Genomic DNA, 23,526 nt, shown 5'->3' with positions numbered 1-23,526 from the left:
CATCGTCATCGCCGTCTCTTTGTCCGCGCGTAACTCGACTACGACTTACCACATGAGCTCTGTGATGCTGATGGTGCATAGTGTGATGATGATGGTGCCTCTTCTCCTTGGCGTGATGTTTGGCGTGGTGCTTGCTGCCGCGGTGCGGCGGATAAGTATGGTAAATCATGTTGACGCCGTAGCAGGGCGGCTGGCGTCACCTGACCTCGACGATGCCGCACTTGGAGACACCTATTTGCTGACCGCCGCCATTCTGATGATGATTCTGATGACCCGCCGTCGTCAAACCGCTCGCGCAGTTGCCCGGCGTCTTCCTCGACGTCGCCGACGACTCGGCCGGCGACTTCTCGGCGTCCCGCGCCGTATCCGTCAGTGTCATGTCACTCTCGTCGTCGATGTTCACGGTGAAGGCGACCCGGTGATGAGGCACCAGCTTCACGGTGGTGCCGATCGGCGTCACCGTGGTGGCCGGGTCCAGCTTCACCAAGGCCGCTTGTAGTTCCAAAGCGTCCATCCTCGCAGGAGCACCGTCGCTGCTCTTCTCTCTCTCTCTCTCTCTCTTTCTCGTCGGATTAAAGATTCCTCGTAATTAGCTCGTACAATCGTCACTAAGCAGGTTACACAGTAACGTGGAATCACTAAGGTAACATTTCTTCGGTTTTTTCGGATTTTGCAGGGCAAACCGAAAGCTCCATCTGCAGAGTGCTTGGATTCGATGAATACTCTTATCTCGCCATCGAGATCTCGCGTCTTCTTCACAGATTCAATATTCCTTCCTCAAAGCTCGTCTCCGAAACGTCACGAATGATTCCGATGATCTGTCGAGATTTTCCAGCGTCGTGAACCATCACATCCAAATGTTCGCCGCCTTTGAGCGGTGAAAAGAGTCGTATTTTGATACGAACACACTCAAGAATATTTCAAACTATAATGATTTATTGGGATTTCCGCAGGTCTCACGAATTATCTCTGCACATTTTAGACTTGTTTTAAGATTTCGCGCACACCAACAAGCTTTAGCAGAAGAAGATAATTTATAAAATTCGCATAGGATGTTCTAGAACCGCCGGATGTTCTGAGACACCCTATCAAGTTTTACGAATAAGAATGTCGCAAATCGTCAACACAAAGAATTTTAATTTAAAAAAAAACCTGCGCTAAGTTGAAAGACGCAATCAATCGGTTTCGAGGTCAATTCGCGAGAGGAAAAACACACGAGTTCACGCGATTGTATCGATCACGCAAGTTCGTGCTACTAATTTTCCGCGCAACGCCGACCCGATTGCACCGGCGATTTTTCCGCGACGCGAGGGAAGACGACCGTTTCGCGGGGAAAATGGAAGCAACGGCGAACATCGTATATCGACGGAGGGCAGTTACGCGGCCTCGCCACGGTCATTATATGCGAACCGTGAGGTCGCGTGACCATCTTCGTTACGTGCTGATAAACGGCTGTTCATTCCGTTGCGTCTACTGCGAACCACCGTTTGTTTTATTGTGCCATCCGTCACCGATCGCCGCGGCGCAGGATACCGCGAATGCAAATTTGCGGCTGGCACGCCGCAGTCGGGCATTTTAAACTACGCGCGGAGAGACAGGGGTTACATTCATAGGCAGATTTAAAAGACGGTCTGACAGTTAAGTCCTACACGAAAGCAATAAAGAGACTCGCTCTTTTAAAAAGCAATTGTACTTCTTGCAAGCCTAAATGTTTTTTATCTCGATTTTTTTTTTTTTCCTAGAAGGATGAGAGAACTGAAAATGTCCACAAGTGCGCTCCGCGAGAGTAAATATGTCGATTGCTCGATCCGCCCGCGCGCTAACCCTCGCGATGGAAGTTACCTCGCGGACGAGTTCCTGGATTGGTACATGAAGTGAAAGTGCAACGCGCGTCAAAGACCACTCGGTACTCGTTTTGGTACGCGATTCCAAAGGGTGACGTCAGTGTCGCAAAGTGTCACCGTCGAGAAAACATGAACTTGTTCGTTTCGTTTATTGTTATCTCCGTATCCATTTTCGTTTTACAGGCTTTTGAATACAGATATGTATTCTCACGCCAGGGTATCGAAGTTTGAAATTGTTCATTGAGTTTGAATTGCAAATAAATTAAAAGTTTTTTTTTTTAAACTCGCATACAAAACATTGATATTGTATATACGTTATAGAAATCACTAATTGAAATTTTTTCGCGGACGATATCAGTTCCCACGTTTCGAAAGCCTGGAGGCTTTCTTCGCGCGCGTGGGACGCGGCCGATCGATGAAAAAGCCGAAGGGCGGGACACGTGGGGGGGCAGAAAGGGGGGAATGCGAGCGGTCTTTGTTTGAATCTGCACGATCTTCGCGCGCGGGGACGGATTTCCTGTTATGAGGCAGCGGCCTCTCGTCGCGGCGTGATTCATATACCCGACGTCTGGCGGTTGCCGGCTAGGAGGCGAGCGAATTTGCATACAACATCTAGGAGGCAGTTGTCCGTGTATACGTGTGTGTTGCGGTTGCTCTTTTTGGGAAGGAACTGTCTGAAACCCGAGACTGCCATTCGCGCGCATCGGTGGGTGGACGCGGAGTATCTATCGCACGAGCGTGGACCACACGAGGTGCGCAGCATCGAAAATGCAGCGGGAGAACGCGGGGCACAGAGAGAGCCTACGTGCTTCGCGCCGGAAAAGGTTAAACGCCGCTTTCGTTGCAAATTTTGACGATAAAAAATATTATCTTAATAAAGCAGAGATTATGTAGTTTCTTTTTATCCTTGCTTTCAGTCACCATAATCTGATGGCGGGTTTTAACGGACTGCGAAGTTGACAATAAAAGGTAGGCGAGATTCTTAGAAGAGTGAGATCCCTTCTCAAGCGCGACTCGACGTGGCACTTTCGTGGTAGAGCGGGTCCTGACCGGCCAGGTAACCGAGCGGAGACAGAGGGGGTGACGGTTCGGCCGGTTAAAGACCCGAAGAAAGAGACTGCGAGGGAAAGAGGGAAAGAGAGATCCCGGCCCGGTCGTATCCGCGCGTATTAAAGCGTTTCACAAAAGCATTTAAAAATTTACGAAGCTTAAATCGGCGATCGGCGGAGAAAATTATGGGTGCACACGCGTAAAATCCGCCACGATCTCGTTGTCCCGCGGAGAGGAAAAAAACGTTACGCGCGTTTTACGGAGCTTTATCTTACTTTATGCTCTCTCTCTCTCTCGCGCGCGCGCGCGCGCACGAGCGGCCGAAAGCTGCAGCCGCAGGTATTCGCGGGAGAGGAATTTCAAGGGCGCGCGCGGGTTTGCCGCTGCCGAGCGAGTCTGGGTCTCTTCTCTCTCGAAAGGACGGTCAGTGCACCGTCGAGATCCTTTGTGTAAATCGGCGACCAGCGATGTGCACCTAAATCACGTTGGCGGGGAATAAAAGTTATTAGGACGCCGGGACGCCCACGGGCCGTGGTCCTTTCGACGAGAAGAGTATCCGCGTCCCGCGACGCGACGCGACGCGCCCACCTGTCGTCATTGTTTCAACGACGATGCTTTACGATCCAGCCGTGATTTTTACGACAGGCGACATATTATTGCGCACTTCATTCGCGATAGAGTCGCGAACCCGGTAAGAAACGATCGGCTGCCGGTATCTCGTTGGCCGGCTCGTAAATTCATGGCGATCCGGGCAGTGTCCGGCGTGGCGAACAAAGGACTCCGAGGACTCGCGTACGCGTTCACTTGACGCGCTTACTTAAAGACGGCACTTAATGCCACTTTACGACTGGGATCTCACACGGCGAAACGATGGTTTTATTGACGCTGATACAGTAACGGGTCTAGGTCGATAGAGTTATCTACCACTCGAACTCCACTGAGGAGAAATTAATACTCTTTAGCGCTCGTAGCGTGAGTATTTGCATCGCGATTAAATACGTTTCGAAAACTTCCGAAACGCTTCGGTGGCGTGCGATCGCGAAAAAAAATCGGTAACAGGATTTGTCGTGCGTTTCGCAGAACGGATCTTGAACTGGGCGCTGGACAATGACTCTCGTGGCGTTTTCAACGTGAGAGGGAATCGCGAGGGTCGCAATAAAAGAAAGACGAGGCGAGAAGATGGTGAAGAGAAGAAAACGTAGAAGAGAGAGACACGGTAGTCTCATTCGCTCCCTTGCAATCATAATGACAACGTTACTATCCGGCGTCTAACTACTCGGCGTCAAGCTGCGGATAATTAAAGGGTGGAGACTATAGGCAGGTACGCGCGCAAAAATACCGGAAGTTACTCCCCGCTCGAACGCCGGCTGGATTGTGGCGGAATCCTACCGGGAGATCTTGCGCTTAATAGTGAGAAACTGCCGATACTGCCGGGATTCGATCTTACTGCCGCCGTTAATCTTCGGAGAATGTGAAGACTCACTGCCGGGAATACGTTCCTCTCCGTTAAACGTAATCGAAAACAAAGAGAAGGAAAAAATTAATACCGCTCGTTCTGTCGTGTTCGTCGAGCTAAAAAGAGCTCCCGAAGCAATATCAAAAGCTTAATTGCTCTTCTGTATTTTACTCTGCATAACAATCAGACAAAAAATTGTAAACTCAATCAAAGTCACGGTTGATCGGGGTATATTTTCATGACGCGTGATTTCGCGTTCGAAGTACGCGGACAAAAAAAAAGACAAAAAAAAAGGAACGGGGCAGAAACAGCAGGCGGAACCTTGGGAGCGAGATTACACATTGTGGATTTAATTAACGCGGTTTCACTCGTTTTTCAAGCGACGGACTAGGCTGGGTCATCCCCCTGAGGGAACGCCCGTTATACCGTCGTTCCGCGTGCGCAGGGATCCCGTCTCGTAATTTCTCATTAATCAATTAGGCGCAGGCGGCATAATGCAGTTTATTAACGGACATCTATAAAGCGCCGGCCCATTTAAGTTGGTATGCCGTGCGACACGGCCCCGTCGTATCCCGGGGACTCGCGTGTACCGCCAACTCGGCGCTCGGCGCAAGCAATTACGCGCGGTGATAATTCGACGATACGCTGCCGCGACGCGCGACATCTCCTCGGTCGCCGCGTCTCTAAATCCGTTTTTCAGTGCGCTCGCCGCTCCCATGTCGCAAAAGTTAAAACACCGTGAGAAACTTGGTAAGAAGACACAAATAGCACATTTACCGCACTTTTATCGCGCGTTAAATCCGCGCGCTATAAATTTCGAGTACCAACTCTCCTCGCGCGATATGATGAGAGAACGGAATATTTTATTCCGCGATCCATCGTAATTTCGCGAAATTGCAATGTCGAATGAGAGGGACGCGGCGGCTTCACTCTTGTCCTCCAATCGAGGGGGAGGGGGAGGGGGAGAAGGAGGAAATCCTGAAAAGCGGCGCGCGATCGAACTCGCGTGATAGGGAGAGCCGAGAGATCCTCAGCCGTCTCGCTCGGTATGGTATGATCCGCGATACACTCGAGAACCGAAGCGGAGCCCGATTACGCGATTAATGTCGGCATCGCACGAAACGTCGATATTAATAAAGGGGGGCACAACTGCTACAACAGGGAGCGCCGGCGGTGTGTATTTTCTATTAGCCCCGCGGCGTTCACGGTTAAACACGAGCGCAAGTCCCGTCCGTTATACAGTTAACTCTCATCGGGTGGAGGTCGAGATACCGTCGTTCTTTCCCTTTCTTCCTCCCTGCCGCCCTTCCTGCGCGCGTAGCGACTCCGGCTCTTTAAGTGGGGTTACGTGATGGGGGTCGCTCGTTATTGCCGTAATGCCGGCCGCCACGTAAGTGCTAAGTGCAAAAGCCGCTGTTGCTGCCGTCGTTGCTGCTGCTGCGGGGTGGCTGCCGCGCCGAGATTAGCCCGGTAACAGCGATAATCGGGTAATAACGAACTCCACGGGACCGATCGGCCTCTCTCTTATCCGCCGGCCATCTAAGAACCTTCTCGTACTTTTATTCCCGGAGCGAGCCTCGCGGCGCGTTGTTTTAGACGGCAACCTTCGACACCCACCCGTCAATCCTTTCGACACCGCGTCTATTTTCGACTGAAGGATCTGACCTTCTCGCGATGGACAATTGCTTCCGATTTATTATTCCGCACGCTGTCTAAAATAGTGATTATGATAATCTAGCTTTTATTAAACTTTATATTAAATAATAAATTAGTTATTTTAGAAAATAATCAGAGCTAGAGTTTTTTATCAGATTCTTCTGCGTGTTTTTACGTCGTTTAAAACGGAAGTGAATTGACGGACAAACTGTCACCTTCGAGCTCTCGAGATAAGCATGGACGCAAGTCGAAGGTAATAACGAGTGAACGAGCAGTCTTGAATAGGATCGGGTAAGTGACGAGTGCCAAGCAGCTCGAACGGAAGAAAATCAGTGGTCGAACGAGCAAAGAAGTAAAAAGCGCACGTTAGATGGAATCGAAATGGCGATTGGAAAAATCGTAAGCCGCGGAATTCAATTCGTTCTTCCTGGACGACGATAAATCGTCGAGGAGATTTATCAGCTGTAAATCTATTCTTATTAAACGTATACCGCGTAGTCGGCAGAATGCGAGTTTATGCGATGGTTATCGTTGATCCGACGACAATGCGACAAAATGATATCGGATTAAGTTAGAGGATGACAATAGCGAGTTGACGGGCGCGGTCTCAATTCATATAATGAGCGTGCGACGTTCTCATTACGTCGTAACGCAACAAAGTACCATAATTCCGTAATACGATTTAGGAAAATACACGCTCGTGCCCCAGAAAAACTTGTTTCCGCGTGCCACTTTTCTATGGCTTTGGTCAAGCGTTTGGTGGAAGTTGGCGGAGTTGTAAACACGCCACAGTTTATATCGCAAGCGAGCGATTTCACCGACCGAACATTTACTCGCGCTAACTGCCGCATCCCGATTGCGCGAAACGATTTATCGAATCCCCACAAAACGACTTCGCGACCTTGAAAGTACATTTTACGATTTTCCACGATTCTCGCGTAACGAATCGAATCAACCAGGAAAACTTATTTTCATAGGTTTCGTCTATTTTCTCTTTTTATCATTGCTAGCAATCGTCAATAAACTCGGAAGCTGGAAAGACAATGCTTGTTTGCGAGAAGCAGAATACGCAAGAGTAAAATGGAAGAACATCACGAAGCGGCGGAGACAAACTGTACCCATTTGCGGCACGTGAAAGGATTATGGCAGATCCTTGCATAAAAGCTCGACGAATTACGCGCGAGTGCCGTTCGCTGGAAATTTCCAGACTGCATTTTTCACGAATACCAAGCCGGAATATCCGAGAGATTTCCCACATATGATAAAGTAAAAAATTCTACATTCTCTGCCCTATATTCAATTAAAACATATATTCTGTAAAGCAGAATAAAAGAATAAATATGTATAATATGCAGAATAAAAAAATAAATATGTATAATATACATGTAAATAATATATAATATATATATACATAACATATATACATGTAAATAAATATGTATAATATATACACATATATATATATATACATATATACATATATATACATATATACATATTTAAGGCACGAATGTAAAACAGACAGACTATGAAACATCTAATTCCGAATGCAACGCTCGAACATTTCGTGAAAAGTACAAACGTCGTAATACCGAGCAAGACTATCGCGTGCGCTTTATCGCGCACACGTGTCGAGGAAGAATGGAGATAGCCCGCGTCCGTGACAGTTTACTCCATGGCCGTACACAGAACTTCAATACCGGACGGCGTGCGGTGGGTCGGCCTGATTTACATCGCGTAACCTGTGGAGCTCGATCGGAAAATGGAACCGGGTGAGAAATTGATGTCGACGTCGCACGTAATGCATATTCCTGGCAAACAATTTCTCCATTCCCTTCTTCTAGCGCCTAAGCTGTCAAGGTCTCGACGCGAAGAACGCCTCTTTTTGACATCGCCATTTTCCAAACAAGATATTTCACGCAAAATTCGAGCTGAGTCGCAAAACAAAAATTTGCGACGCAAAAAATGTTTTATTTCGCTTAATCTCGCGACGATACGAAGCGTCCGGTCGTGTTTCGATAACGCGGAATGTTTCACCGGTTTATACATGTATAAACGTTGATTTTTTTTTTCCATTGCGCTCTTTTTCATTTCTTCCCACGAAAGCACTCGCGCCCACTTCGATCTCGAATCTAATTTCGCTCCTTCGAGCTTCCGTATCGGGCACCCGGGTCCGCCTGTTGCGCCCGATTCCGCGAGTCACGAGCGATCGATCGCCGGCCGATCGAGATCGGAGCCGGACATAAATCAACCACCAGCCGGGATTTGCTCGAGCATGGCCAATAAACACGCCCGGTTAATGATTTATCGTGTCTGTGCGCCCGACGCGCATGTGCGGCCACTTTCGATCAGTGCATTCGCGGATCATTCGCCGATCTCTTTATCCTTGTCTCTTGTTCCCTTTCTTCGCCCCCGCGTGTACTCGAAGCTCTAACAAAAATCCGTCGGGAGCACCGAAACAATTTCAGTGCAGAAAGACATTTATAAAAGTTTTCCACTCAACGAGTATTGTTTCAAAATTTTCTCCGTGTTCGGAATTAATCTTCTCACAAAGACGCTTATTGAATAAAACTCGATTGCGAGTTCTCGAAAGCACTTCTCCAGACACGACACAGTAGATAGACATTCAACTTCACAAAGATACCGCAAATATTACTTCCAGTTTTAATAATACAACGCTTCTGAATGAATATTCCCATGAGTGTTTAATAACACGTTATATTAAACGAATCTTAATTATGAGCGGTCGAAAGCATCCGTTCAAATATGACAATGTGGGCACAAATGGTCCACTTTACACAAGGCAAGGGTTAACGCATTAATTGCTTCTTCGGAACCTTCATCAGCGAAAGAAATGCGCCTTCAAGACCATGCTACGTCCCTTTTCCCACTGATGGGTTTAAGCAGAGTCGTTTTAAAATCTTCATCGGGATCTATATAAATATTTTTGAGAAATCAAAACGACGTCACATCGGATACCACAATGCATTTCTTTCTCTTTTCAGGTCTGAAATGTTTTCGTAGGTGTCTGTAATGCTCGTAGATCTCCGATTACTCGCTTATAGCTCTTAAACAGGCGAAATGGGTCCGTATCTGGCGAGGCACGAACGAATTTCTTTCGCAACGCGTCCGCTTGAGTCATACTCGGGCATTCGTATATGTATATTTCGCGCTCGCCACTTGGCTTTATCGCGGACGTCACGACCGCGCGCGGGCCCGCGGACTTTTACGCACCTCAGCCGTATTTATGAGCGAGTCTGAGCCGCGCGAAACGAGATTCCGGGTATTGTTGCGAAAGCGAAATGCCGACCGCGACGACGACGACGACGACGACGACGAGGACAGCGAAGCGGGCGATCGATCGATCGTCGGCGGGTGAAACCCCGACGTCTCACGAGGCGAAATGTGTCCCGTGTTGATTCTCGGCGACGAGAATGTTCCGTTTCGTTCCAGTACTCGTGAGAGGCTCGGGAAAACACCGGCGAGGAATTATACGTCAGAATCCAAGGCTCTGCCGAAGTGCATCCTTGTGTTATTCCCGCTCGCTATTGGAATTTATCGACTACTCTGGATCCCGTGTGCGATGGAACTTGTGATGCTGGAGAATCTATTAATTGTGACATCGAACTACTTCTCCAACTATTCAATCTCTATTCGCGATACCGAAATAGTCAATTAAATCGCTGAGAAATAGAATTGGAATTATTTCTCTGGAGATTCTTTTATCGCAAATCTGTTAACGCAATACGATTACTGTTATCTTATTGATCATGGCAATGTATAACCTGCAACACCGACAGATATTTACCCGAGGCAATTTCAATTGAAGAGCCGAATAATCCGTCTGTAATTAAATGCAGCATTAAACGATCGAGATGTATTTAATTGCGAAACCGGGATTTATCAGCGTTTCATAAATTTTCGCTCGCATGCGATGACAAAAATGCGAGTGTCATGCACGAACAATTTATCCGCGGCAGTAAATACAGCGCCTACAACGCAACGACGAAAGGTTTTATGCGGTCGGCGGAGTGCATTTTGCGAAGCAAAGAGCGCCGTTTGGAGTATTATACTATATTATGGCTCATTAAATCCGACAGATGGTAATCCCTGTTTATATCGCATACCCGATTTACTTTCAACTCCGTGTCAACGTTCGTGCCAACTTTCCTGAAGAGTTTAAAGCGCCTCTCCCCTTGTCTCTCCCTCGCTTGGAAAGCTGACTCGTTACTTACAACTGACATCGGAGAAAAAAGACGGAGAAAAAAGTGTGATTGAGTAATATATTCGGATTAAGAAACGTATTCAAATGTGGTCGCATCGATTTTTTTTTCTGACCGCCAAACGAGGCCACGCAGATTGTTCCGTGTCACAAAGCATCGGTCACGGCTGCGGCATGATCGCCGTAGACGCTATATAGATCGCCAGTAGATCGTCGCAGATCGCGGACCACGCGAGTTTGCCGCACGCGATCGCGCACGATGCAATCGAGCCGACGCACGCGGCTATTGTATGCATACCATACGTGAAAAAGGCACGAGTCGAAAAATTATTCGGAATATCGATCGCGCTGCGATTGCAATACGTAATGACGCGATAATACGTTTACCCTAAATAACGCCGGCTGCAGCTGTAATTTCGTTGATCGCGAGATTAATTCGGCGAGTCACTTCGGCGATTACGCGTGATTATACTTGGCGTATCGATCATCGGAATCAAATTACAAGTTGTTTCAGGTTCGTCGCTGCATAAGGCCGTTTCCCAACACAACAGGTATAGTTTCAGAACTAATTTGCAGCTACTGGGTCAATTCAAGAGACCCGTGCCGTTGAGCGGCATACGCCTCTTGAACAATTTAATCAGTCCGACATGGTTTGTCGCCAAATGGATGCGGTTTCGTGTTCTCGTTATTTGCATAAAGCGACGCACAATCGACCTCAGGCTTGTCGATTCTTAATCTTTACAATAAAGCGCGTATTTCTGTTTCAATTTAATCGAGACTAAATTATTTCGCGTCACATTCTGAGAAATTTTAATTTTATCGTCGTGTGACTCACGCCGGCGAATGACAACGAACTCGTTTCAAAGGAGTCCGTAAACTGGATCGGCAAACTCGATTACCAAGCGGGATGAGAACGCCGATTCGAGCGTTACTTCCTCCTTAACCTCGTCTTCGACGTAAAATGGTAGTAAAACGGACACAAATGAAAAAAAAAAGACACACGAAAGTGCCTCATAAACAGTTTCGCACTCGCGCTTACGTGCTTTCTCGCTGGCGATGGCTTCGCACGAGGCCGTGTCGCCACGCCGATCGTAAATCTAGGCAGCGACGTTAAGGTCGATCTCGGTAAGTGATGAAATTTACCCGGTGATAAAAATTACTCTCTTCTACGTCATAATCGTGGAGGTTAGAAAGGAGAGAAAATCTCATTAAAACCACGAACGACGGAGCGCTACGCGAGAGATGCTGCTGGCTAGAGCCGGCCCGTATTAGAGCGGTGCCGAAACAAACCAAGTCGTCGACCAAATCGCACACTCGCGCACTTTTGCCGCTTGACTTTCCCAATTTGCCCACGTTCGAAACTTTCCCGAAACTTCCTTCCGCCACACGCGCGCACGTTGCGAGAGCGTCGAACGACGGGGGTGGCGCACCAACCGGTGGACTCGCGTTAAAACTCAATCTGACTCCGGTAAGGATAACGGGTGCACAACACCACCGACGATACCGCCGACGATAACGACGACGACGACGGCGACGCGACGACACGTTCGCGAATCCCGATCGGAGCACGACGACTCCCGCGCGCGCTGGACCACCCTCGATGCGCGCCCGCGATTCTGCGACTCTCTCTTTCTCTCTCTCTCTCTCTCTCTCCCTTCGTCCCTCGCTTACTCACTCGTTCGCTCGCTCTCACCCGCGGTCCGGCGTTATACGCCGGCGAACCACCCTGCGCCGGGCCTCCCTTCCGCGTCCCACAGCTACCCCTCCTCCTCTCGCAAGAACGAGGGTGTTCGTTGGGGTGGGATCAATATGAGGTTGGGTGAACGCGGGAAATTCGCGCGCAGGTCCTTCTCCACCCTCGACGGCGATGGATACACCACCCTATCCCGCTCTCTCTCTCTCTTCCGCCCTGTCGTGTGTCCTCCACTCGACGTCCTCCCCGCCGTCCGTCCTGCCGCCTGTATCCCGGCGCCCAACCCCGACGTTCTTCTCTTTTTTTTTTTTTTTTTTTTCTTCTCGCTCCCTCCCGTTGTGTGTTTCCCCTGGTGTTCGTGACCTGACTCGCACCGTCCTCGCCGCCGCGAGAGAAGTCGATGTCGGCCTCGCTCGGTCGCCCCGCTTCCGCCGACGACGACCCTCACCCGATCCGTCCACGCATCATCCGTCGACCTACTCGCGCTTAGCCCTGACTCACGTACGCCACTCTTGTCTGCCGCCGTCGGTCGAGGATACGACCGATGGGACTTGGAGCTAAGTGAATTTCTCTGCCATCGGGCGCCCCTCGTGGGCAGCAACTTTCTGTCTCGACGGCGCTGGGGATGTAGTGGACTCCATCGCTCGGAAGTATTTGCGCGCACCCATAGAATTTGCAATCTTTCAATCTCCGGGACGACTCTGCGATGTGTCATCGGGTTTAATTTACTCGTAAGTTTTCGCGCACCCATAGAATCTTTCAATCTTCTGCCGATTTTCTAAGCGATGTTATTTTTAGGATTTTCGGATGAATCATCAATTATCATTTGTTCGAAAATTTTCATTCGCTCATAGAATTTCAAGATTTCCCAACGTTTATAAAACGACTTCCGTTTGAAAATCGTAATTATCTCATTTTTGAAAAACAGAAGATATAGATAGACAAATATTTATGAACGGTAGTGTACCTCGTCAGAGAGGGCTCACTCGGCGGATGAAGCTTGAAAATTCTATCGCTTTTCTCTCGATTTCCGAGTTCTGGACGCGGATAATTTACATTCGCATTTCGACGAGATATCAGGATTTAAGGATAACTATTAACGTTGTAACGCTTGGCGAGGGTTTCTCGAAGCGCCTCGCGCAACAAAGTCCCTCTTTACGAGCGAATCGAGAATCATGCTTAAACGGCCGCGGTCGCAATTCGAGACCCGTCTCTTTTGCGTGTAAAAAACTTGATGAACTATAAAATGTCGCATAAGCATACGTTATCATATGGTCGATGTAAGAGAGAGAAGTTATAGACCGTAAACCCGCGAGGCGTTACGCACAACCCGCAGTGTTCGCAGTGCCGTTCCGCTTTTAATCGACACGAGTCGCCCATTCCTCGAGACGAGCGGCTTTTATTCCGTTTCTACGTCGACGGGAACAGGTTTCCGTGATAAGCAAACTTTTTCGCGAGATATCCCGTGAGAACGCCTCGGTAAACGCCTCCCGATTAGCTGCGCTGTATCAACAAAATCGATAACTCGCTCGCGCTTCGAGCGCTTGCACAAGTCCTTCGAGTTTCCGCTACTTTTTGACCTTTAAGACACAGCACACATAGACTTAAGATTATATCATAAAGTTTTTCTACAAAAAAATAAGAATATAGTAAAAACTAAAATATATTTATCACAATTCTCGCATTTTAGTTACTGCGATTTCTGCGAATATAAAAACCATCTTATTCGGTTTATTCGCGCATCCGATTTCATTCGTCTCGCCGTCGAATCAACTCGTTCTTTGTCGATCTCGAAGCAGGTTTCAACGACGAGTGAATTCTTCCGTGATCTGCCAGGAGAACATCCGGCGATGCCTCATGCTGGAAGCACGCCTTGGCGAACTTCGATGTCATCGATATCCGACTTTCAGCTGCGCTACGCTCGGTCGCGTTGTACACGGAGATCGATATGCGCGATATACACCCACGACGCGGCCTCCGTTATTTCTTCTGCCCTCCGGCGGAAGTAATCAATTAAAAGCGCTTTTAATGCGAGCAAAGCGCAACTCGACGCGGAACAAACGCGAGAATAAATTTCCGATTTTCTGATTATGAATTGGAATCGCATTTTCCGTCGATGTAGTTGCGAGAGTGAAGCGCTGAGCTTTCCTCTATTTGTTTGAGAAAGTGCTAATTAACGCTGTCATATCCGCGGGAGTTTGTGCGCTGAACTGTGAACTTTCGCTGCAAATGAAGCGCCGCGTGGCATTTCCAGCATCCCTCGGGACGAAGAACGCATACATTGACATTATTTGTAATTCCTACCCCATCTATTGAATTCGTTAACGTGTTATATATGTAACGGACGAATAAATTTCAGAGCATGGCGGAAAATGTCGGCTTTATTAAATCATATTGAAATGTCGTTTTTTTTACTATCCCTTTATCACGTAATCGGTTAAAAAAGCAGTGCGGCAACCCACACTTCGGCAAAATGTCAAATGTGACTCTAAACATTTTCTCCTCTCTTGGTTCTTCCTTTTCCTTGCGGCTCCCATATTATCGTAGGTGTCTTGAATTTCACTCGTCAAATGATAGGCGACCCACGGAAAAACGGCCCGTTACATGAAAAGGGTTGATCCACTCACTGCTGCTAAGTCGATTACATACGACGCACCGATCATCGCCGTGCCTATATTCGCAGTCTCATACGAATTATTTAAAAAAATCCTACATTGCGTAGCTTCGAAAGACGGACAGACGACACGACTAGCGCAGCATGTCTGACGTACCGTGATTATTGACGGCATGCAACCGTGGTAAGCGTCGAACGCATACCACGTCGCAGATACAAAGAAGCGCTTCATCGCGGCATCAGCATCATATTACATCTCATGCGCTCATCGGCTCGATCGCACTTCCGTTCCTTGTCGCGTAATTATTTCAAACTCGCGAGTGGCTCGCAGATGCAAAGTATACACGCGCGTCCACGAACGCACGATTCAAACATGAGACTTAATTCAAGCGTCAAATTACGTAACTTGAAAGAGAGATGAGATGACTCGACTACAAAGCGATAGATCAGCTCGTAGTGAAAACTTTGTTTTCACTCTCGCCATTCGACCTATTAAAGTAATCGTTTTCTTCATACTTTTCTGTCTTGAGAATTTTTCAAAATATTTTGTTACGAACTGGAGTTATTAAAACACAATATTTTCCTTAGGGGATTATAAACGGTTCTAATTAAGTTTACCACATCACTTCCGCGGAGTATGAAACGTAACCGCCTGACGCGTGTTTCCAGTTATGAGAAACGCCCTCGTGTCGAAACAAGTTTAAGACTCAAAGTCTTATCAAACTGCCGCGTATTAGTCGACATTACGTCGTTACGGCCTATTCGCAAAGTTCCCTCAAATTAAAGCGCCCGTACGCGGTAAAAGCGGAAACTAGAGAGCCGAGCGACTCAAATGAGTTCCGTGAAAATATTAAATTCTAGGGATCGGGAGCTTTGCATCCACACGGAACGATCCGGAAATACTAGAGCAACAGCGTCCATACGTCAACGTGATCACTGATTACGAGAAGCTTATTCGGATGAGTCAGACGTACTCTGAATGTATCCATTTAAATGAGATAATTACATTTGCATCAAGCAAATTGTTTAACGAAGTAATAAACACGCTTTGCGAATTAATGTATTGGAAAAATTGAATCATTTTTATGCGAATGCAATATTAAAATTAATTCCCGTTGCACTGAGTTTTCATGAGTTGTTAATTTTAATTAATATAATCTCGAACGTCGAAGAGCGAATGCCACCGCGAAAGAAATTAATTATTTCTATTTATCGAACATTTATACAAAAGTAAAAAAGCAAATACTCATTATATAAAATATATTATGCAAATATTTACTATGTATAAATGTTACAGCATCAACTCGCTTGCAATCCCGAACGTCGAAGTGAGGGTATGCAAAATGCTAATTTACGAGCGGTCGGCTGCCAGAGCCTTTTTAGATGCACGACGGAATCTGTATTACAGTTAAACCGTCCGTAGCCGGGGAGAGTATTTAGCGTGGCAACGTACACAGGCGGCGACGTGGCAGAGAGGCAAACGCGGGGAAGATACGGTAGCCAATTCTACCGGGAATCTAAATCTCACCGACGATACCCGCACGAACTGGCCTGAGAATTGTATACCCGCATTCTCGGACGCGAATGGATAGGTTGTGACAGTGTGATTGAGGGCCGGTTGTTTCAACTTTTGATAGACTTTACCTCTCAATCACCTAAAATAAATATCAGTAACTGTTGTTCTATCTGTTAATAAAGTTTATCCACGAATTAAACTGTTATTGAGGTATTAAAAGGTAATTTTACTCGTTATTCCAACCACCGACTAAGGATTACTGATATTTATGTTAGGTAACTGAGAGGTAAAGTCTACCAAAAAGTTGGAATAACCGGCCCTGAATGTAGTCACTCCCGTCCACGTGTACTCCTGGTTACATTCTGATGAGTCTTCTACATTAACGCGGATCATATAGTTGCGAATAAATATTTATGAAACATAATTACATTCAATTTGCATAATTAAACGTAATGATTTGTGTTTATTCTTCCATCATCCATCTGAATATTTAAAACTAAATGACAAAAATTTTAAACCAAGTGACTGAAATGTATTTTGATATGCAAATTATATAATAAAACAGTCATAAACTATTGATAGATATAATTGAGACTTGTTTATCATTAAACCATACTTATTTATGTATATATTTTTATAATTTAAATGTCGATAAACTTGTTTACAACAAATTATTAATTTATAGCAAAATTATCTCATGCAAAGAAAAATTTTAAAGTGTTTTTCTGACACTTACTGATGATTCAGCATTGCTATTCGTGTCATAGAATGAAATTTTATAGTCATATTTATTTTGACATTGCCACTGAATACTATTATTTGATACATAATCGCGTTCGATTTACAAATTGTGAATAAAGAATTAATTACATAATACACGTAATGTAATTCTGAAAGAGATGTAGATACTTTTTAAACGATAAAATGTAGATAAACAGACAATCCGAGAAAAAAATAGTATAATTAATCAGATGTAAATATATACAATTAGTTATGAAAAGATTTGAATCTTATATAATCATATAAAATTACATATGTTATTAGATCTTTTCATAACTAATTATATATATTTACATCTGACCATATTACACCATTTTTTCTCGGGTAGAGAAAGCTAAAATAGAATTGGCGCAAAAATAAATACATTTAATAAAATATTAATTATATAAATTATATAAATGATCATTAATTGTATTTATTCTTGCACCCGCTTGCAATTTTTTACCTTAATCCTTTCTACTATACTAGTCTACTTCCACCTATTTATCGATTGCAAAATATTTGCATCTATTTTAAAAATAAAACTACAATATATTGTATTGCATAATTAAATCCGTATGCGTGACTGTATTTTTCCTTATCCACAATTTGCAGCACAGATATGCATCAAACGGCGGTGCCGTTTACCAGCAGCGGTGAAAAATATATACATATGTAGTTTCAACTGCAAACTGGATGCAGAAGATAGCGGTACTGAACAGAGGTCGGTAAGCGACACACGAAAAAAATGTCAAAATAACTGCTTTCAGTTTGCTGAGTTGAAAAAAATGTTGTACTGTTATCCTCACAATATTTATGACTGCATTGTGCATGGCTATAACGTGGATAAAGTAGAATTTGATGTGTCGATAACAAGTGCACATTGCAGGGATCTACTACATCCACGATCGTAAAATACTCGGGCTTTGAAACGTTATCTTGTGTGGAAAAAATTTACAGCAAACAATAAAGTAGAGATAATTTTTTCAATTACAATATTTCTAAAGATTAAACAAGCAACTTCCTGTAATGTTTTTGTTTAAAACTTCAAAAAATTGAGAGATATTTTCATATAAACTTAAATCCTAATTTTTTAAATTCCTGTTTTTGTGAATCAAGTTTATAAAATAGATACTGCATATTCGTTGAAATTGTGTATGTTATATAGATTTAATGCAGATCAAGCTTAAAATCAGACACGCGTATTTAACATTAAACATAAGATTTTGTCTTTTATCGTATCGTATTTATGATTTAATAACTCCAGAACTTGTAGTAGTCTTGTTCAATGCGCTAATCATTTTTTGAAAACTCCTTGAAAAATTTACGCAGTACTGCGTTACAATCAAGTTGTACTGTTACTTTCACAATGTAGCCTCTTGTTGCAATAATCTTATTTGATCGCAATAATCTTATTTGATCGCTCGAAGGGGAGGTTCGGCAAAAATATGAGAAATATACTGTATCGTCCGCAGAGCGATTCTCGGCCGCGATGCCCGAGGGTGTCACGAACATCTCTCGGAAGAGATGCTGTATTGAAAGACACCCCGTTAAACGCGGATACGTTCGTTACGAATAAATTTCTTCCTGCGCCAGCAGTACAGTTGCTTTTTAATATTTATATACACGGAAGTAAGCCGTGGCGCGTGTGAAAATTGAAATTTATTGCAGAACTGTGCCGCCGTTCAAGTATTTAACGATAAGTATTTATGCTTTCCCACGGAAAATAGATCGCAATTGAGTTTTGGCGACCACTTTGCTCGCTAGCATAGAGCACTGGTGCAAACCGGAATCCGCTTGTTTGTTCGCGGCGTTATCTTTCAGACGTAGAGTAATGCCATGTGGCTTGTCCGGATCCGGTTTGTACCAAAGTGCATTCGACCACCATCTGTGTTGACAAAAAGAAATTTTATTTCGGGGAACGAACGACGAAGGCGCGTGGAAGCGCAGCCAGCGATTCCGCCAGATACCACTGGCAGTTTATATTAAATCGTTCTAATCTATTGCCGCTGTATCTTTCAACTGCAACCTCGTGATGAACGATTTCGCCGTTCCGGCGTTTCGTAGCCGCGCCGGGACGATGTAAAAGGCACCGTTACAATTAGTGCTCGCAACGAGCAATTTCAGATCAGCGCCCGCAGGACAGAGAGCCGGTGCTTATCGCAAGCTTCGATCGGCAGCGACTCCGCGTGCAAGGCGAAGGTGAAGGCAGATAAATTTCGTTTAATGAAATATCATTAAATCGTGACCGGGACCGTCGTTAGGTGCTATCTCGAGAACTTTTTACGGGGCAGGGCACGAATAAACGCAAAAGTTGTTGAAGAAAATAAAATTTATGGCGATACGCGTCCGCGGGTGCAACCTTTCGGGCTTGCTGACGCGATGGGCAACGTCCGCCGCTCGTGCGCATCGTTGCGCATGCAGAAAAACAGGCTGCCGCGCGATTGCAAATTTATTCGACTCGTTTCGAGACGCGCTTCTTTTTTTCCCCCTACTCCGCGACGATATCACTTCGCGTGAGATGACACGACTGCCAGGATGAAAGTGAAATACTTTGCGAAATATCCAAAAATAACTTTCAATTCCCCGCGTCGTGTTATCGAAATTGCATCCTTAATGTAATTAATTTTATCGAGGAAAGAAAATTTTCAGAAAATTACCCGTAACGCATAATTAATTTCTTTCAAATGATAATGATAATGTACGTGTGTGCCCACAAACTTTTATGTAATCGTTATTTATTTTCATTATACCATCTTAAATTGAATATTAATAAATTTGTAAAATGTACGTATGTTAATAATTTTAAAATTTATCGTTTCGTAATTCCGTTTCGGGTAAATTTATCTCGCGATCCTCACGGCCGATTTGAATAACTTTCTAGTGGAAAGCAAACACACGGAGCGGGACACAAAAGGGACTCCTGTCCGGCAGAAGAAGCGTCGCATGTCGCGCGAGAGCGGAGCCACGATGGCTCAAATGGCCCGTATTTCAATAATGATAAATCACCCCGGTTCGACGCAACGACAGACACGGCCGTGCTTGAAGATCTCACCGTGAGATATCACCGTCAGGGGTCTATCTCGTGGCTTCTATCTTATAGACGGTGCCCTGTCCTCTCCCGGGGCCTTACGGGACGACTCAGATCGAGCGCCTCTTACAGCCACCTGAATACTTTCTTCACGAACACGGTATTTCCTATTGTTACCGGGAACGTTCTTCCTGCTCGCCTGTCACGGATTAAACTCACGCGGCTTTTTTTTTCATCACACGCAGGACACGACGATAGCGTCATTCATCCGTCCCGACGATTCTGGACGTATAATTCTTATGATAATTTGATATCAATATTAAGTATCTCTATCTTAGATAACATTTCCTTACAACAGTGTAATATATGTGATAAAAATATATTAACCCTTTGCGGTCTTAAGTCGCGAGATGAACTCGATAAAGTGCCTCGTAACAATTCTCTGCATAATTTTCTAATAACAATTAAAGTAGTAAATGATTAGAAATAGCAAATGACATTTTTCTATAAATTTTATTTTGCTTTCATAAAATTTTTCAACGAAAGATGATCGTTATACGCGTCATACTTGTATTGGCATTAAAATAAATGAGATAACTTAATGTCGATTTAATTGCCGAAATTAATTTCGAAATCGCGTTTTCGAAAATATCGATATATTCTCACGGTGAGTTTCCACTGCCGTGCGTGACGAGGAACTGCTTTTATCGCGCGCGCTTCTTGCAATATCATTTGTAATAATTTTCCTCCCGCCGCTATTCGCGCCCGATCAGCGAGGACTCATTCATCCTATCGGCCTATACGTACTTCTACCGTCCAACACCGCTCATGTCCAACATACGCGAATGCATGGCACGTAAAGAAATCACGCGAAGATAACTCCTACACGGAGATCGTATGTTGTGATATACGCCCGGGTGCCGAAGTATTACTCACCCCGGAGACGGGCGAGCGTGTGTGTGTGTATATGCAGCATCTCGCACGAAAGCAATGAATACGAGATGCGGGATCAATTCAAACGACGGATTAAGTGCACTCGAGATCGAGGCTCGTAAGAAGGAAGAGAAGGATTCGATTATCGACCGGGCTCTCTCTAAACGATCGAACCTGATCCCAAGAGAGGATTTCATCTAACATTCGAATTTTCACGCTTTGTCATAAAAGGACCATTGAGAGAGCTCGTATTTCGATAAAGTGGAAAACTGTAAATTCCAGTTAAACTATTCTTACGTAAAGACCAAGATATTTTCGAGCGCAATACAATTCCCAACATATACGAACGCGATTATCTCTTCGACGAGCGGCTCGTTCTATTTTCCACGCGATGCTACGCGATTATATTCTCTCCCTGTGCACCTTGCATCCGGCGAATGTGTTTCCGACATACGGCAGCCGCATACCCGATGATACGCTCTTTTCTCTCCTCGCACTTCGCAGTCATCTCCGCTTCTGTCGCCGGCCTTTCTTTCGCGCGATCACCGTGAGTCGTCTAACCGCATCAGCTCCACATCTCACGTACGCGATACGTAATTTCCCGGTCGGCGAAACCGCGCGAGGAAAATCATAGAAAATTGCAGGAGAATTTCTTTCGCTTCTGCGGTGTATCGTAGAATATTTAGTCATAAAATTTTTCTTCGTCTTTTTAGCACCTCGATTATTGATACACACTTGGACAGAAATGCATCTGCAAATCGAGAGACGGACTATATCGCGCGTTTATATCGTCTCCGTTTCTGCGGAGCGTCGACTCTCTGTGTCATTACGCCACAGTTTATGTAATTCTATGAAATCTTCACGGTTCGCGTACGCGGGATCGCTCATTTCGCCGGACTCGAAATAATACAAATTTAACGTCGCATTCTGTTCGGCTGCGTATAAACGTCACTAGTAATTTTCTGTCCGTATAGACGGCGGTAATCTGCATGCCTTTCAACGCCGGCGAGAATGCACATGTCTGAGCCGGATGCGTAGGTTACGCGTCCCTGACCTAGGACGTCTCGAATTTCTAGAGCTAAAAGAATCGTCGGTAAATGTCTATCTAAAAAATATTTAAATACTTTTGTCAAAAACTAACACCTCGATAATTTCACAGATAAAAATAATTTCAATTTATAGATTAAAGTTTTTTCGCGGAATCAAAAAATCAGAAACGGATTCAAAATTTACGCAACGGCGCGCTTTAATCCGCAACGGTGAAATGGACATTTGAATCGTGCACAAAATTGGAATTAAATCCAGCCTTCCGGTGCAATTAACGTTCGCGATATTCGCGTTCATCGATATTCAGAAATACAGTTGACGCGTAATGTGCGGACAAGTTGGAACAGCACGAACAAACGACCGCGAACATCCGCGAATAAACCACCGTCCTATTTACATCCCGGATGAAACTATCGGGCGAGGAACGTGCCGACGTGCGCTCTCTGAAAATCGCCCGATAAGAAAGAGGAAAACAACGGGCGTGCGAGCGAAGCGCTTCTCCATCGGAGATATGGTGTTTAAAATCAAACGGAAATCCAGTTAAACCGGCATACCCCCGTACACTCCACTAATAATAGAGCAGATACTGGAAGGATAGAAATACGACTTCCTCTCTTCGACGTGCCGCGCGTACCCCGCGTCCTAAAAATAACGAGCGAACGGACGGACATTCGACACACCGCTTATCGGCGAGGGGGAAAAGGGGCAAAGGCGGGGCGTCTATCCAATTCAAACAGTATCCTTGCGCCAGCACGTGCTTCCACTTATCCCCGGCGGTAAGTCAGCTGAAACTTATATGTCTGTGCTTATAATACTGTGGGTCGCGACCCGCGAAAGCGTGTGAACTTGTAATCCGACTCGTCATCGAAGCGTGGCTGCTGATTGGACTTTGCGATCAAAACCGGAGTCCGGATAAACGAAAGATTAAGTGTCTGGTAGATCGAAACCGTCAGATTTCGTTTATACCGAATATTTATGTAGCATATTTAACGCTGAGCAGCGTTGCGAAATCACGAATTATAAAAAGATTATACCATACGCAGAGTATGTTTCAAAACTTGCAGATGTCAACTTTAATGATAGATTTTTCTGATAAATTTGAAATTTATTCTTTTCAGCGAAACTGTGACCAGGATCATTTATTATTTGTGACATTTTTTCAATTTTTCAACATCGATATTAATTAAAAAAATGTGGTTCAATTATTTATCCATGTTTCTAAAGGTTATTTAACAAAAAGTCCTTCTTCAATGCTTTATTAATTATCAATATCTTGACATTTTTGCTGAAAAAACGATTCTAAATTAATCAGAGAATTATTCATTAAAAAAACATTCGCGAGTTTTGCCACACCCTTGTATAATCTCTCGAAATTTACATAATAAATTTTGTTATTAAATTATCTTCATTCTCGCCACAGGCATGTTGTGTAAATTACACGATGTTTAGCGTGCATTTTTCCTCTCTAGCTCTCCGCAATGCAAGCTTGTAGCTTCACCACATATTTGCTCGGATTCGATCGAGCAAACAGAGAAACGTGGTTCTTCGACCGAGCGAGCGCTACGGGTCAAAGGGTCGATAGCGGCTGCGGACGATCCGCATTATGACTCTATTCATAGGAGATATCCACCGCTATCGATTATCATACGCACTGAAATATACGGAAGTGGCTATATAATGAGGCCGAGCGGTGCATATGAATAAT

The 23,526-nt window shown here is 45.0% G+C and overlaps 2 protein-coding genes across 3 annotated transcripts in view; both read right to left on the bottom strand.

Moving 5' to 3' along the window:
- The window catches only part of LOC105669986 (Dual-specificity tyrosine phosphorylation-regulated kinase 2), a 139,485-nt gene that overhangs the window by 63,295 nt on the left and 52,664 nt on the right, over window positions 1–23,526 (bottom strand). The window lies entirely within an intron of this gene.
- On the bottom strand, window positions 66–16,927 carry LOC137001088 (uncharacterized). The gene has a single exon (XM_067359152.1). The coding sequence runs from the start codon at window positions 512–514 to the stop codon at window positions 197–199; it is 318 nt and encodes a 105-aa protein (XP_067215253.1). The 5' UTR covers window positions 515–16,927; the 3' UTR covers window positions 66–196.

The sequence above is a fragment of the Linepithema humile genome, chromosome 7, assembly GCF_040581485.1.
Source record: "Linepithema humile isolate Giens D197 chromosome 7, Lhum_UNIL_v1.0, whole genome shotgun sequence".
NCBI lineage: Eukaryota > Metazoa > Arthropoda > Insecta > Hymenoptera > Formicidae > Linepithema > Linepithema humile.
This window is presented reverse-complemented; position numbering and strand designations above follow the sequence as displayed.